Source organism: Ambystoma mexicanum, chromosome 8 (assembly GCF_040938575.1).
Source record: "Ambystoma mexicanum isolate Mex_15411 chromosome 8, UKY_AmexF1_1, whole genome shotgun sequence".
Classification (NCBI taxonomy): Eukaryota; Metazoa; Chordata; class Amphibia; order Caudata; family Ambystomatidae; genus Ambystoma; species Ambystoma mexicanum.
This window is the reverse complement of record NC_090929.1, coordinates 895,225,874-895,239,994: the sequence shown is the minus strand read 5'-3', so window position 1 is coordinate 895,239,994 and position 14,121 is coordinate 895,225,874. Positions and strand designations below refer to the sequence as shown.

Here is a 14,121-nt window from a genome sequence, read left to right as displayed (position 1 = left end):
TCTGAGTCCTCTTGAACCCCTTGATAAGGGTCATCGGATATGTAGTCAAAGGGTATCTCCACTCGCCCACTCAGCCTCCTTGACCCCGAGAGGGGAACTTTCTTGAAATGTGATGAATTTCGCGTTGTCGGTCCTTTGTCTCCTCGGGCCGTGATCATGGAACCCTTCTTTTCCAGGATGATCAGAGGTTCTTCATGAAAAGCTGCTGTGTGCTTGTGAGTCTGTGGTTGCCGAATAACAACTACATCCCCTACATCCAGTTGAGGATCTCGGGCCTTCCTGCGACCATACGTGTATGTCTTCATGCTACATTTGGCCTTCTGATCCTGTTCTCTTATCTCTGTGTCCAGTTGCGAACTGTCTTCTGGTGAACCGGCCTGTGGTAGCCAGGTCCTGATGTCCCTTCGAAACATCTCTGCTGGGGTTTTCCCTGTGGAGCTGTGTGGGGTGCTTCGATAGCCTCTCAATAATTGTTGGAGTACTTGTTCATAAGGTTGCCCCGTGAGCCGGGCCACCTGTAGTGCCCTATTGAGATTGGCCATAAACCGCTCAATCATGCCGTTGGCCTGTGGCCACAGTGGTGTGACCTTGTGATGGGGAAACCCCATATATTCGGCAGATTTTGTGAAGCTTTGTCCATTGAACGGAAGCCCATTATCCATCTTCACTTTCCAGGGGAAGCCAAAAGCCATGATGATGCGGTCCAACGACGGAATGACATGGTGGGCTGTGGTTGATGATATGATCTGGGCTTCTGGATATCTAGAATACTCATCCATGACGGTCAATACATATCTCCCCCCTTCGATAGGGCCAAAGAAGTCCGTTGCCACCAACTCCCATATGCCCCCTGGCAGTTCGTACATTCTCAACGGCTCTGGATGCCGATTTGCCGTGATGAGGCAATAAGTGGGGTGTTGTGTCAAGACGTCCTCCACCATGGTGTCTAGCTGTGGAAACCACACCTTTTGGTGCAGCATACGCTTTGTGGAGACCATTCCTCGATGCCCTTGGCGAGCCAGTTCTATCACCTTCCTTTTTAGAGATATTGGAATCACCACCTTGTGGCTCTTAAACAGAAGGTTGTCTTCTGAGAGAGCTAGCTCTTCCTTCACCTGCAGTAGCCTATTGACCTCCTGTCGTACTTCATCCGATGCCAGATGACCCCTTTCTTTAGCCCTCCTCCACCGGCCTGACCTGAGTCCCTCACATATGATTTGACATGCTTGGTCCGATTCCACTTCCTGGGATAGGTGTGTTGACTCAATGCCTTCAGCAATAGCCTGCTGGATTAGGTATCTGTCTGCTACTGATGGCTCAGGGTTACAACTGCATCTTCGATGTCTCAACAAAAAGTCGGCTGGGTTTTCCTCCTTCCCGGGCCTGTGCATGATTTCGAAGGGATAGTCCTGCAGCCGGAGTCTCACCTCGTGACACGGGGTGGCATCTTGACTTGTGGGTTGCCATAAAGAAATAGGAGTGCCTAATGGTCAGTCACTACTCGGAAAGGCTTACCGTAGAGAAACAAGTGAAAGTACTCACAAGCCCACACTACTGCAAAACTTTCCTTCTCAGCCTGAGAATAAGCCTGCTTGGTGGCTAAGAGACTTCTGCTTACGTATGCGATGATGTGAGTTTGCATTGGGTCGTCCAAGTCAATTTGGGCCAAAATGGCTCCAAGGACCACCTGACTACATCGACGGTTAGCTCTGTTTTGCGCTCCGAGTCGTAGTACAACATGTTTTCGGCTCGAGCCACCCTTTCTCGGATAACCTTGAAGGCACGTTGGCAGTCCTCCAACCAGTTAAACACTGTATTCTGATTAGTCAACGCTCTGGGCGTCTCGCTGACTGTGGCAAAGTCTTTTATGTACCTCATGCAATAACTGGCAAGGTCCAGAAAGGATCTAAGTTCCGAGACCTTGGTCGGTAGTGGTGTCTCATTCAGCGCAGCCACTTTGTCTGGATCAGGAATCGTGCCGCTTTCTGAGAACACATGGCTGAAGAATCACAGCTGCCTTTCCTAAACTCACACTTCTCCTGGTTGAGAGTGAGGTTGGCAGACTTGAGGGCCATGCACACCTTGGCCAGGGTCTCATTGAGTTTATCCACATCAGTCCCGAACACCAGGATATCATCGCTATAGTTTATACAGTTTGAGATGTGCTTAATCACATTGTAGATTTCCGCATGAAATATCTCCGCTGCCGAAGAGACCCCAAAGCTCAACCTCTTATACCTGTATAGTCCCAGGTGTGTAACGAAAGTCGTGATGTTCCGGCTCTCAGGATTTAGTACCAACTGGTGGTAGCCCTTTTTCAGGTCCAATTATGAAAAGACTGTGGCGCCGTTCAATAAGTGAATCATATCAGTGATACATGGGACCATGTGCCTTTCCCTTCAGATGGCCTGATTTGGCCTCCTCATGTCCACGCACAGTCTGATAGCATCAGAGCCTTTCGTCGGCACCAGGACAATGGTTGAGACCCATGTGGCGGGGCCAGAGGCTGGTTCTCTGAGCTTGTGTAACTCATCCTCCACTATCTTCTGGATATTCACTGGTATGCCCCTGTATTGATGTGCTATGGAGCGCACTTTCTCATCAATATGTAGCTTTACTTGCCTGCTCTGCAGTTTTCCTATGCTTCTAAACAGATTCATCTTTTATCATGAGTTCTGGATCTTTGTACTTGTGCACCATGATCTTGTAGAGCACATGTATTAGACCAATTTCAATGGCAGTCTTAAAGCTAAGTACACAGCCACTCTCGCTCCCTGTCACCAACACATGCAGCAGTACTCTTTTCTCTAGTCCCTTATATCGGCACAATCCTTCAAATTGTCCTAGACAATTGCGGGGTGCTGTGGCTCTGTATGGATATACGTCGACGGTTGTTGGGGTTCGCTTTGGAATTCGTGGCAGTTCCTTGAACACTTTCTCACTAACCACGTTCACTGTAGCCCCGGTGTCTATGAGGAATTCAGTGGGTCTTTCGTTTAATTTCATAATCAGTGTTGGATTGTGCTCTGTGGCCACCGAGTTGCCCTGGGCATATACGTAGGCCTTTTTCCATTGTTCGCTTCCTGAGGAGCTAAGTTCGGATTCAGATGGGGACTGTTGCACCAGGTAGCGCACGTGGCGCCTGGATCTGTGCTTGGGTCTCATGCGGGTTTCGACCTTCTTCTCTCTCTCTCCTCTCTCTCCTATGACTCTCGACCCCCCATTTCTAGCTCCTTTGATTCAGTGTCCTTGTGTCTCAGCGGGGGATTGACTGTCGCCCCTGATGATAGTGGTGCTGGGGGCAGAGATCTGGGTTTGAATCTAGGGAATGATTCTCAACATCAGCCTCGGTCTCTCCCCCTCTCACTGGACAGTCAACACACTGCTTCAAAATGACCTTCTTCGCCACAGTGTCGGGCATATCCCTTCATGTGGATATTCACATCCACATCTGAAGCAGAACGGTTCCTCCTGTCTCCTATCCTGTTGTAGTCGATGTACTGCCTCCGCAGGTATAGTGGTGTTAAAGCTTTCCACTTGAGAGTCTTCTGCTCTTTCAAGCGTCAGTATTTCGACCAAAGTGCGAGCTTTCTGCAGCAACGTCCGCTTGAAAGTTTGGGATTCACATCCTTGCTTCGGTGTTAGAGTAGTTTGCAAAGTCGCAATGGTTCATCTTGATTCTCAACTTCATGACATATGCGTCCATGGTCTTGCCCTTTGCCTGCTTGGTGCTGTGGAGTAAGTGTTCACATTGCTGTGTAGGGTGAAATATGCTGACAGAGCCCCTTTGAGATCTTGCATGGAGTCAATGGTTGTTGCAGGCATCTCATCTATGATGTCCTGAGTTGCTCGGCCTACCGCCAGCATAAGAAAACAATTCTGTCTTTCCTCATCAATGGGCCCTGTGGCCCCCATATACAAGTCAACGTCTCTTATTCATCAGGCCCACCTCTGCCCCATATTGCTTGTGTCCGTGACTTCAAAGGTTCCTGGCATCTATTTATTTATTTTTAAAGTGCTCACATCGAGGCGCTGTTACAGGAATAGTTTTTTTATTTTTTTATTGCGTAATTGTTTCTTTTGTCTTAGTTGTGTTATTTATAACGCGTTTAAACATGCAGGGGTTTCTACTGTGTTGCTTCGTGTCGTCTTGTTTTGAAGGCACGCACGTTACCGCTGAGCTATCCTCCCGGGACAACCCAGGGAATCTGGCACTCTGTATGGGGCTTGCTCCTGTTGAGCTGCTGGCCCTTGAGCCTGTGCATCCTGGCCTGCCTGTTGATCCAACATCCCCTTGTAAACTGGGCCTCGTGTGCTTTATCAGCCCACATGGTCGCCTGAAAGGCACGAGCACAGTGTTACCAGTTGCCTCTGTGGGGTATCAGAGGAATAAGCACTGCCCCGATGGCCGCCTTCCGGCGTGAGTACCATCATGTGGCTTTCCTCCCTTTCTCTGACTCACCGCCTCATCAATTTAATGACTGCCGCGGCCCGGGAGTTTTAATTACTCAATCCGAGCGTCTAATGGTGGACGGGGCACTGCTTTCACCGTGTGTGGCCCGGGTCGGGTTGACTCGGCCTTGCGGTGATGTTTCCACTCCCTGGCAATAACACAGGAGCACCGGAGCCATGCCTCCCGGCCTCCGCACCTCTCCCTGCCGTCATGTGGGTCTGCATGCCGACAGCGCGACCCTCCTCGGCACCAGTGTAATGGCCTTGCTACACTCGCGCGTGTACAGATGCTGCGCAGGAATAAATGAATGGGAGCGGAGAATGCCTAACAACGTCCTCCTTTATTCTCGTTCCGTCTTCCACTAAGTTACCCCGCCCTCCCTGCCACATCCCGCCGTGCCTCCCGACTCATCCATACCCTGGAGCTGATAAGTCAACATGACAACACGTGCGCTAAATTCCAAATTTCATGCAGGGTTTGGGTCTGCTGGTTATGTGCTGTGTTGGCCATTGCTGACACAAAAGGTACACATTTGTGCGCGCATTAGAGGGCGTGGTTGTTGCAATAGTTTTTTTCTCGCTCATGTTTCCTCTTGCTCATCATCGATGACACCCTCTGTCAATGGCTTCCCCCATTGCTGTATTGCCCTTCTCATTCCATTGCACACCTGCAGCCCTTATCCAGTTGCACTCTCCTCCTTGCATGCTAAGTGCATATAAATGCAAAGGACAGCAGTAAACGCCAAAACTATTGGCATGGCCAATGCTTGTTAACTGACTGTTCAGTCACTCGTGTTCTATCTCACACAGTGTTGTAGCATCCCTGCTCCACGCCCTGGTGCAGGCTTGTCAGGCGCTGGCTCCGCCCCCTGGCCGCGCCCAATGAGCTCGCAGCTTCAGCAGTGCGGTGTTCAGCTGGGAGTGCCCCTCCCTGCCGCTCCCATCATCTCTCGAGCCGCGGGTACCAAAAGTAGCGCCCAAACACACCACGGACGACGAGTACTCGGCTGCTGCGAAGATCCCCCCACCCCCGTAACCCCGAGAAAGGCCAATATCGTGGAAGTCCCGGGAATCAACGCCCCGCCTGTGATACCCCCATGGGCATTTCCATATGGTCCACTATGTGTCCTGATTAACGCCTCCAATGGTAGTCCCTGTAGTACATGCCTTGAAGGGATGGAAGGCTGGGTCTGCAGTGTCGGGGTTCAGACCTCTGACTGCTGCTTGCACACTGTCTCCCCGCCCCCAAACTCTTCCAACACCACTGCCCACATCCGGAAGGTGCGCGCGCTTCCTGCTGTTGCAGGCGGAGCCCCCGCAGGGGAGGCAAGCATAGCATGGCATAGTGTGGCAGGGATGGGCATGCTGTCGAGTAACACTGGGTAACACGGCATAGCGTAGTGTCATATGGCTTTCCGTATAGCACAGTATTTCACTCAACAAAGGGGTTTTTCGGCAATAACTGTAGAATAGTACTGTGAGTGTGTGCTCCTGCTGCAGCGATCTGATGGGCGGTCGGTTTAGGATCTCCTGAGAGCGCACTCCTCCTTTCAACTGTCCGAGTGTGTTAAAAGGCGCGCGCACTCACATTGATCGACTGAAGGAATATGCCTAATAAGGAAAAACAAAACTCAAAGGACCCACGCGGTTGGAAAAGGATTACTTACAAACCGAGCAGATCTGATTTCAATATTTGGGATTTCTGCATGCGTTTGGCTGTCGGGAAGCTGTTGACGCATTGTGATACGCACTGGGTCCGCGAACTAAGACTATAGCGCGGGGGTTGTGACATGACTGGGTGGTTCCATTTGCCTGCCCTCTTTCTGTTTTTCTGTTGCAATGTATGCATTTTCCTATATTTCCCTAATTGTTAATCCGTGGCGCCCCCTCTTGCTGTCCGAAGCGTGATTATTAGACCTGTCTCTTCGGTACTTCTCATTTTCCAATGTAAGACCCCCATCCATGGGATTGCCCTATCTGTCACGCCTGCTCATGTTCGGAGTTCGCTGCGTATGCCCCCTCCCCATTCATGTAGGACTTGAGTCAAATGTACGACTGTACAAAGAAATAACGCATAGTGGCTAAATTGCTGACTTTCGAATCTGGCGCGTTATCCCGGCTTCCCCGCTGGATGAAATTGAGTAATATTGGGCAAATCACTTTACCTTCCTGCACCTCCGTTTCTATAACGGAGTACCTAGGTGTGCTTAAAATCAGGCGAACCAGCCGTGCATGGAACCGTGCGCAAAATTGGACGTTTTAATTTATAAAGCCGTGATTGTGCGGTCGACGGGGCGCACGCGGTGTCGGTGAGCGTGACGCAGCAGTGCATTGTGTGAGGGTGCCACACCTTGGTGGGCGGGGCTTCTCCTGTGACACCCTCGCGAGAACAGTGGCTGCCCACTATATCACTCAATATTAGCATATGCTGCATTATGGCAAAGAGCCCCGGGCGGGAGGGGTGGGAAGCAGTGAGGTGGACTTCCGGGCGGGAGGGGTGGGAAGCAGTGAGGCGGACTCCCGGGGTTTTCTCGGAGGCTCTCCCTTGCGGCATAAGATAAGCCCGTGAGTGGTCCAATCTATGTAGTGCCCAATAGGAGCTTGTGCCCCCTCTAGGTGCTGTATTGAAGATGCAGCCCTTAAGATTCCTCTCTATGCGAGAGACGCATGCTGCTCATTGGATAATATAAGCATACATATAGTCCAGCAATAAGTGCTTGCAGGCCTCTCTAGTCTGGCCCCTTCCCATCCTGCAGCAACACACCAGCTCTGTCTTTGCTCTTACACTATGATTACTTTCCTCCTACATCAGTGTTGGGACATGCTGCGTTACAGGGTCAATGGCTGCGTAGAGATCACTGTGCGCGATGAAGGCCACGGGGTAGCATCTGGGTTGGGCAATAGCCTCTGGGAGGAGTGGGGGGCGGCTAAGCAGATGATCTAGTGACATGACTAAGGGGGTAGCCTTTAACCTCGCCCCTACCCCCTCCGCACTTCAGGGAGGAAACGAAGGCCCTGCTCTTACCATGTCTCGCCCCACATGCTCCAAATCCACCAAAAACTCCGTGAAAATCGGCATTCGTATTTTTCCTAGTAGTGCGGAGTCGGAAATTCCATAGCTACAGCGGGGGAAATCTACTGGAACCTTCCACACGTTTAGAAATCTGTGGAGAATTTGGAAAATGTGCGCTCAGGAGAAATCTATATGTTCTGCAAAACTCTGCCCTGTCGATTAGTACTGCCTCTGGGCTGACTGACTGCCCTTTGTTTACAGCGATGAGTCTCGTTCTAGTCCAGATTCAGGCTATATAAAGCCTATGCGTACTAAGGACCATCATTGCGCGAATTTCACGGCCTACTTCCATGATACCTCCACCTTACGCCGCCATTCACTGTAAAGTGTGAAAGACTCTTTATAGGCCACGTATCAACTCTGTTGAGAAACCCACTCTGAAAGGAGGTGACACTGGACGCCATTATCTGGATTGTCAAGGTTGAACCTTGCAAGGGTGCCTGAGGTATATAGTGCTGCCCTCCTACGAGAGGTAGGCCGACAGTTGCCATTATCTCCTCAAGGCAGCCATCACTAAATGAGCAGGAAGGCTGGGAAATGGATGCCCGCCGCTTGCTGACCAATCGTATTACAGCTTTGTGTTGCTGGCCAATCATTGGGCAGCCCCAAGAAGATGGTGGTTAGGCTTTGAGATATCTCTAGGCCGGGATCGCTGAATCCTCCAGCGGCTCCGTTTTTCTGATGATGGCCTTGGGATTTCTAGAGTGGCAAAAGCACCAAAACAGTTGCTGCTGTGGCTAATTTGGGCTTAATAAAAAAGAGCAATGTTGGCTTCTGTCAAAGACACGCAGGGGATAAGCACAACGTAACTATGCGATGTGAAGCTTGATTTGCTTATCGTCCAGGTCCATGTTTTTAGCTAAATGGCGTGTTTCCCCTTGTAGTAATTATAGCCAAATGGTCCACAGCCTCTTTCTGCTGCTCAGATTAAACACAATTCCAGAGAGTAGCTGCTCAGTCACCCCTCTCTCTGAATAAGCCTCAGCTCGATCCTGCCTCCACTCTTCCTGGACCATCACCACTCCCTGTGCAGAGACGTTCAGGGCTGTCGGACGAAACAGTGTGATGCTCCCAGGCTTCCCAAAAGCACCGGCCTGCCATTAATGCCAGTCCATGCCTAGTGACACATCTTAATCTCCAAAGGGGAAGACACCAGCATACTGAAGTACATTAGTGAGACATTGCTGTCTGTCTTTCTACCTTAATTGCTGTCCATCTTTCAGTCTTCATTGCTGTCCAGCTTTCTACCTTAATTGCTGCCCGTCTTTTTCTTTTTTCTTCATTGCTGTTGGTCTTTTCATTTTCATTGTTGTCTGTCTTTCTATCTTGACTGCTGTCCATCTGTCTGTCTTCATTGATGCCAGTCTACCTTCATTGCTGTCCATCTTTCTACGTTCAGTGCTGTCCACATGTCTACCTTAATTGCTGTCCGTCTTTATATCTTCACTGCTGTTGGTCTTTCTATCTCCATTGCTATCCATCTTTCTATCTCCATTGCTATCCATCCTTCTATCTTCATTTCTATTAGTCGTTCTATCTTCATTTCTGGGCGTCTTCCTAGCTGTATTCTATATGTGACGTTGCATTCCGAGATTGTACAATGGTTTGCATTATTATTTTTTTTTCTTTTTCCAGAGCACTGCCCGGGGGATATAATGCACGCTGCTAGATAGTACTTACTACCTGCCTTTTCTTTACAGAGTCGTGTGCAGTGAGTACAGCGTGACTGGCAGAAGGGTGCCATATAAGACCAGGTACCGTACATTCGCGTGTAATACTGTTTTAATTGTAATGCTTCAAACTTAAATACTACAGTACCTAAGCGGGTCCACTGGTGGATTCAGTCCACTTACCCATGGGCATGTGCCAGGGCACAGATCTACGGCAATGGTAGTTGCCAGCTGTGTCGGCACTCGCAGGGGAAAGCCAGCATTGCCCAATACATTGCATCTTGGAGTCCCTTGGGTGTTTGTATGGGTCCGGGGAGGGGCTGAAGGGGGTAGAACGCACTGTTAGCTACTGCACGTGACTGAAATCCAGCAATATCGATGATTTCAGAACCTTATAGAAAGTTAAAGTGTAAGACGCAACGCCCCTCCCGCTAGTGCCCAATAGAACATTCCACGGTCTGTTCATGGGAGGGGTGAGGGGGGTCAGGGAATTTTTTGTAGATCATCTAGCATAGTATCAGCAATGGAAGCAAAAGTAGGAGAGACATAAAGTGAGAGAGCGAAATAGAGAGACTGAGGGAGAGTGAGAGAGGGGAGGAGATTGAGAAAGAGAGAGAAAGGAAAGAGATGAGGGAGAGAAAGAGAGGGGAAAAGAGAGAGGGGGAGAGAGAGAGGAAAAGGAAAGAGATGGGAGAGAGAAAGAGAAGGGAAAAGAGAGAGAGGAGAGAAGAGATGAGGGGGAGAAAGAGAGAGGAAAAGAGAGAGAGAGGGGGGAGAAGAGATGAGGGCGAGAAAGAGGGGGGAAGAGAGAGAGGGAAAGGAAAAGAGAATGGGAGACAGAGAGGGGAGAGAGAGAGGAAAAGAGAAAGGGGGAGAGGGGGGAGAGGGAGAGGGTCGGAGAGAGAGTGAGTGCGAGACAGAAAGAGAGAGAGGGGGAGAGAAAGGGGAGAGGAGGAGAGAGGGGCGGGCAGAGCGCGAGAGAGAGGAAGAGGACAACGAGAGGAGACAGTGTGAGAGAATAACAGAGAGGAAGCGGAAGAGAGCGAGAGAGAGAGCGGGAGAGAGAGAGTTCGGTCACATGTAACCTTGTGCATCATATATCAGGCAGTTCTCTGCCATGTATGCGGCCTCTGCGTGCTGCGCATGGTGTGCCGGTTCTGGGTTTCTCTGTCGGGGAGACGGGGGTCCCTTGGGGTGTTTGCTCTTGCAACCTTCCTCAACACTGCACAACTAGTTGGTTCAGTGTATTCACGGATATTTCGCGAAAAGAATATGTGTTTGCCTTATTGCAGAGTCAGCTTCTCAGTTGACGGTTAGTTTGGGGCAAGGGTAGGCGAGAAACGGCATCTGCTCGAAACACCAGCACAGTGACTATGCCTTTAGCAGTCATCACCCGGAAGCAGACACACCTGCATCGCCAGCATGCCGCGCCCATCAAGGATGCCCCTGCCCCGACTGCCATGCCTCCTGAAAGAGGTCCTCTGCCACGGTTCCCCATCAGGAAGGGATGTGCCACGCGGAGAGCAGCCGCGCAGCAGACTGGCACCCGCCCCCCCCCCCCCAACCCCCTTCTTTAAGTGCCAATGTCAGCTGGGTCTTCAGCATAGAGCTTGCACTCACAGTCGTGCAGCTTCGCAGCACTGTACGATTCAATAGAAAACATTTCGTCGACTTCCGAAGGGTGAGGGCTGAGTCGACTCCGCCCATATTCAGGGTTTGACCCCGCAGGGTACATACGCATCTATTATTGCGTTCGTCTGCTCTTAACTAACCCGGCGGAGTAGGCAAGCTCTTCTTCCCCTGGAGATCCGATGAAAAGACACCATTCACCCCACCCCCCACCCCATAGATAAACCGGTTGAGGGCCCAGGGGAAGGCAGCGTGGGCACCTTGGGGCATGTGACCAGCGCGAGGAGTTTGGGTCCCAGCAAGGAGAGACAGCAGGAACCAGCTTGGGCAGGGGGACAGTGTGTGAAGGCGGGGGAAGCTTGGCACATGCGAGCACCGAGTGAGGAGTTTGGGGCGCAAGGACAGAGAGTGTGCGAGCAGCTCATGGCACATTGACAGGCTGCAAAGAGGCTTCTGAACAGGGACAGCGGAAGCTGTGCAAGTCGGGCCCATTTCAAAATGACGGTTGGGGCCGCCTTGTCTAAACCAGACGGAGGCGCCCGTGTGGTTCGGCTTTTATAAGCGATGGACGGGTAAAGGAATGCAGGGATGGGGTATTAGCTGCAGATTATCACGGGGCGTGTAGCGGGGGAGGGGGAAACACTCGGCGAGGTTTCTTTGGATTCAGGGGTGCACTCTGAGTTGCTTTTTGGAACATGAGGCCGCGAGGACTTTGCAGCGCGTGGATAGTGTCAGGGGCCAGTTCACAGCGCGGGGTGGCTTGGTCGCCATTTCTTCTTGAAAGTAGTTGCACGCTGATACCAACAAACAAGTAAAATAAGCACGCGCACACAGTCTAAGGGGCTTTACATACTGGAGTGTGTGGGGGAGGGGGGTGCTGTGGGAGCTTCCATAGCACGTGCACAGTCCGAGCACCTTTGTGTGCGTGGTGTGGTACTGCAGTACCCGGCACATGGCAAGTGTGCAGCAGCTTAGGGGAGCCCTGGCAGGGCGAGGAGCGTGGGGCACTTGGGCAGGCAGTGTGAGGTAGTGAGCGGGCCACTGTGAAATAGCGTAGGCGGTTACACGGGCACTGTGAGGTAGCTTAGGGCACGTGGAGTGCGTGAGGTAGCTTGAGGCAACTGAACAGCGTAAGCTAGCTTGAGGCATAGGAACATGTGAAGTAGCTTACGACGAGGCGTGGACATCGTGAGGTATCTTGAGGCACATGGGCTGAGGGCGTCAGCCAGGCCGTTATCTCCTGTTAATGCTGCCGTCAGCCGCTCCCCAATCCGTTACATTTGAAGGTCACCGAAGTCAAGCAGCGCGACAGGCGTCGTCCCACAGCAAACGCTGTATAATGGCTGTATTGTATAACTCGGTGATTTTAAGATACACAAAAAGAGTAAAAAACAAAGTAAAGTATGGTCGTGGGGGGCGGAGGGTGGGAAGGAGTGTTCTCTGAAGGGAACTCGGCCAGACGCCCTTGGGTTGCCGAAAGTGTCACGTTAAAACCAGATGGAGGGGCAGGCGGGTGCCCTGAATGCCCCTACAAAGCAGCTTCCTGTGAGGACGGGTGCTGCTTACCTACATACATGACGCCCTCCTTGGTCTTCTCGGCGGCCTCGGACACGCCCTGCTTGGTCTTCTCGGCTGCGGCGACCACACCCTCTTTGGCGATGGAGAAGCCCTTCTTGAAGACGTCCATGCTGGCGGGTGCCTGCTTAGCTGTCGGAATGGGTCCGGAGTTTGGGGGGGTCTTAATAGCAGTGCGCGCGGCGTCCCCGGGTCCCTCGTGTCCGCTCCTTCTCTCGTCCGTCTCTCGCACACTCTGCAGTGGGATGGCAGTGTGTGTGTGTGGTGGTGGCGGCCCTCCCAGCTCTGCCCGGCTCCTATTTATAAGGTGCACACACCGGGGCTGGCCAATGTCTCTTGATGCCGTGCTCTGAAATATTAATGATATGGATGGGGGCGGGGAGGGGGTCCTGCAGGCAGCGATGCCCTCTGGAGCAGTTTCAGCCGGTTAAGGGTGGGCTTTTTTCTGGTCCTCCCTGCCGCAATGTGCTCTGGTTTCAAGGGCACGCGGCAGACGCGCTCCTCCTGTGATGGCGAGGTGCGCGCGGAGCCGGGGCCGGGCTGGGGGGCCTTGGGCGCTGGGGAGAGTAGTGAGGGCCGAGTAGGGGAGGCGAAGGGTGAGGGCCCAATCTTGTGGCGAGCTGAGAGGAAGACACATCCGACATAACGCACGAATGAAGCTCCCCACGAGGTTCACCCCCATAGCCTGGGCATTTGTCCATCTTTGTACCAACACACTTGCTCATTCTATTTCCCCTTTTGATATCCCACCCAGGAAAGGTGCAGAATGAGACAGGTTTACTTTGTTGGCATAAAAAGGCCGCAGATTTATTTTCACAACTTCATAAACTCAAAACACTGCAAACAAACTTTGTGAAAATAGTTCTGAAGGTGTGTCTACTGCTCTGTGTCCAAACCCTGTTTCCCCCTTTCCCAACCAAGTCCACCGTAGGTCAAAGCTCCCGCAACCATTCTTGTCCAAGCCCCGCCTGCCCTTGCAGGTGTTCCTGGGCTAGGGGAGTGCCGTTTAGTGGGGGGGAAAGCTGAGCCCTCAGTGCTACCTCCAGTGCCCCTGCCGCTTAGGCCCCCAAGAAGCTCTGGTCCCGAAAAGAGCGAAGACCCTTCTGGCTTTCCCACGGCTCATTTGGAGTCTGTATCTTGCCACTGGTTGCCAAAACACTGCCACGCCAAAGGTGGGTCCACGCCCACCATGGCTCCCCCCTTTCCTACTTTCATAATTCCAGCAGCGTTGTGCACAAATTCCAGTAAAACAGATCCATGCCCGATGATGATAAATGCACTCCGTCTTTCAAATAGTACTCCAGGGACTTCAGATTTATCAGGCCGTGCCTGATCTGGGGGAAACCTCTGCCCCTGCAGAATTTCGCCATTGCCCCGTTCAATTTCCTCCTCTACTTTTCCACTGCCGAATGGTTTTCCGTGCCCCTCAAATCCTGCTTTGGAATGATCTCGGACCACAAGATCTCTGTCTCGCCCAACTGCGAGGACAACTCCTTCAACGAGAACATCATCTCCTCATGAAAGCCCCCTACCCAGTCTTGTCAAATCATTGCCGCCTAGATGGATAATAAAGATGTCAGGTCTGTGCTGCTTACCCAGCAATTTGTTGATGGGCCCATCTCATTCCAGGCACCCCGTGCCACCAAATCCGGTACTCACCGGTGGTCAATTCCTCTCTTTCTGTCATCCAGCTGGCCCCGGCCCTAGACACAAATGAATGCC

The 14,121-nt window shown here is 51.8% G+C and overlaps 1 protein-coding gene across 1 annotated transcript in view; it reads right to left on the bottom strand.

Annotated features, from left to right (window-relative positions):
* SNCG (synuclein gamma) overlaps positions 1–12,846 on the bottom strand; it is a 117,002-nt gene extending 104,156 nt beyond the window's left edge. Inside the window, exon 1 of the mRNA XM_069610779.1 lies at positions 12,391–12,846. Coding sequence (XP_069466880.1) covers positions 12,391–12,511 — 121 coding nt within the window. The 5' untranslated portion in view covers positions 12,512–12,846. The remainder of the gene's footprint in view (positions 1–12,390) is intronic.
* Positions 12,847–14,121: the final 1,275 nt, after the last annotated feature.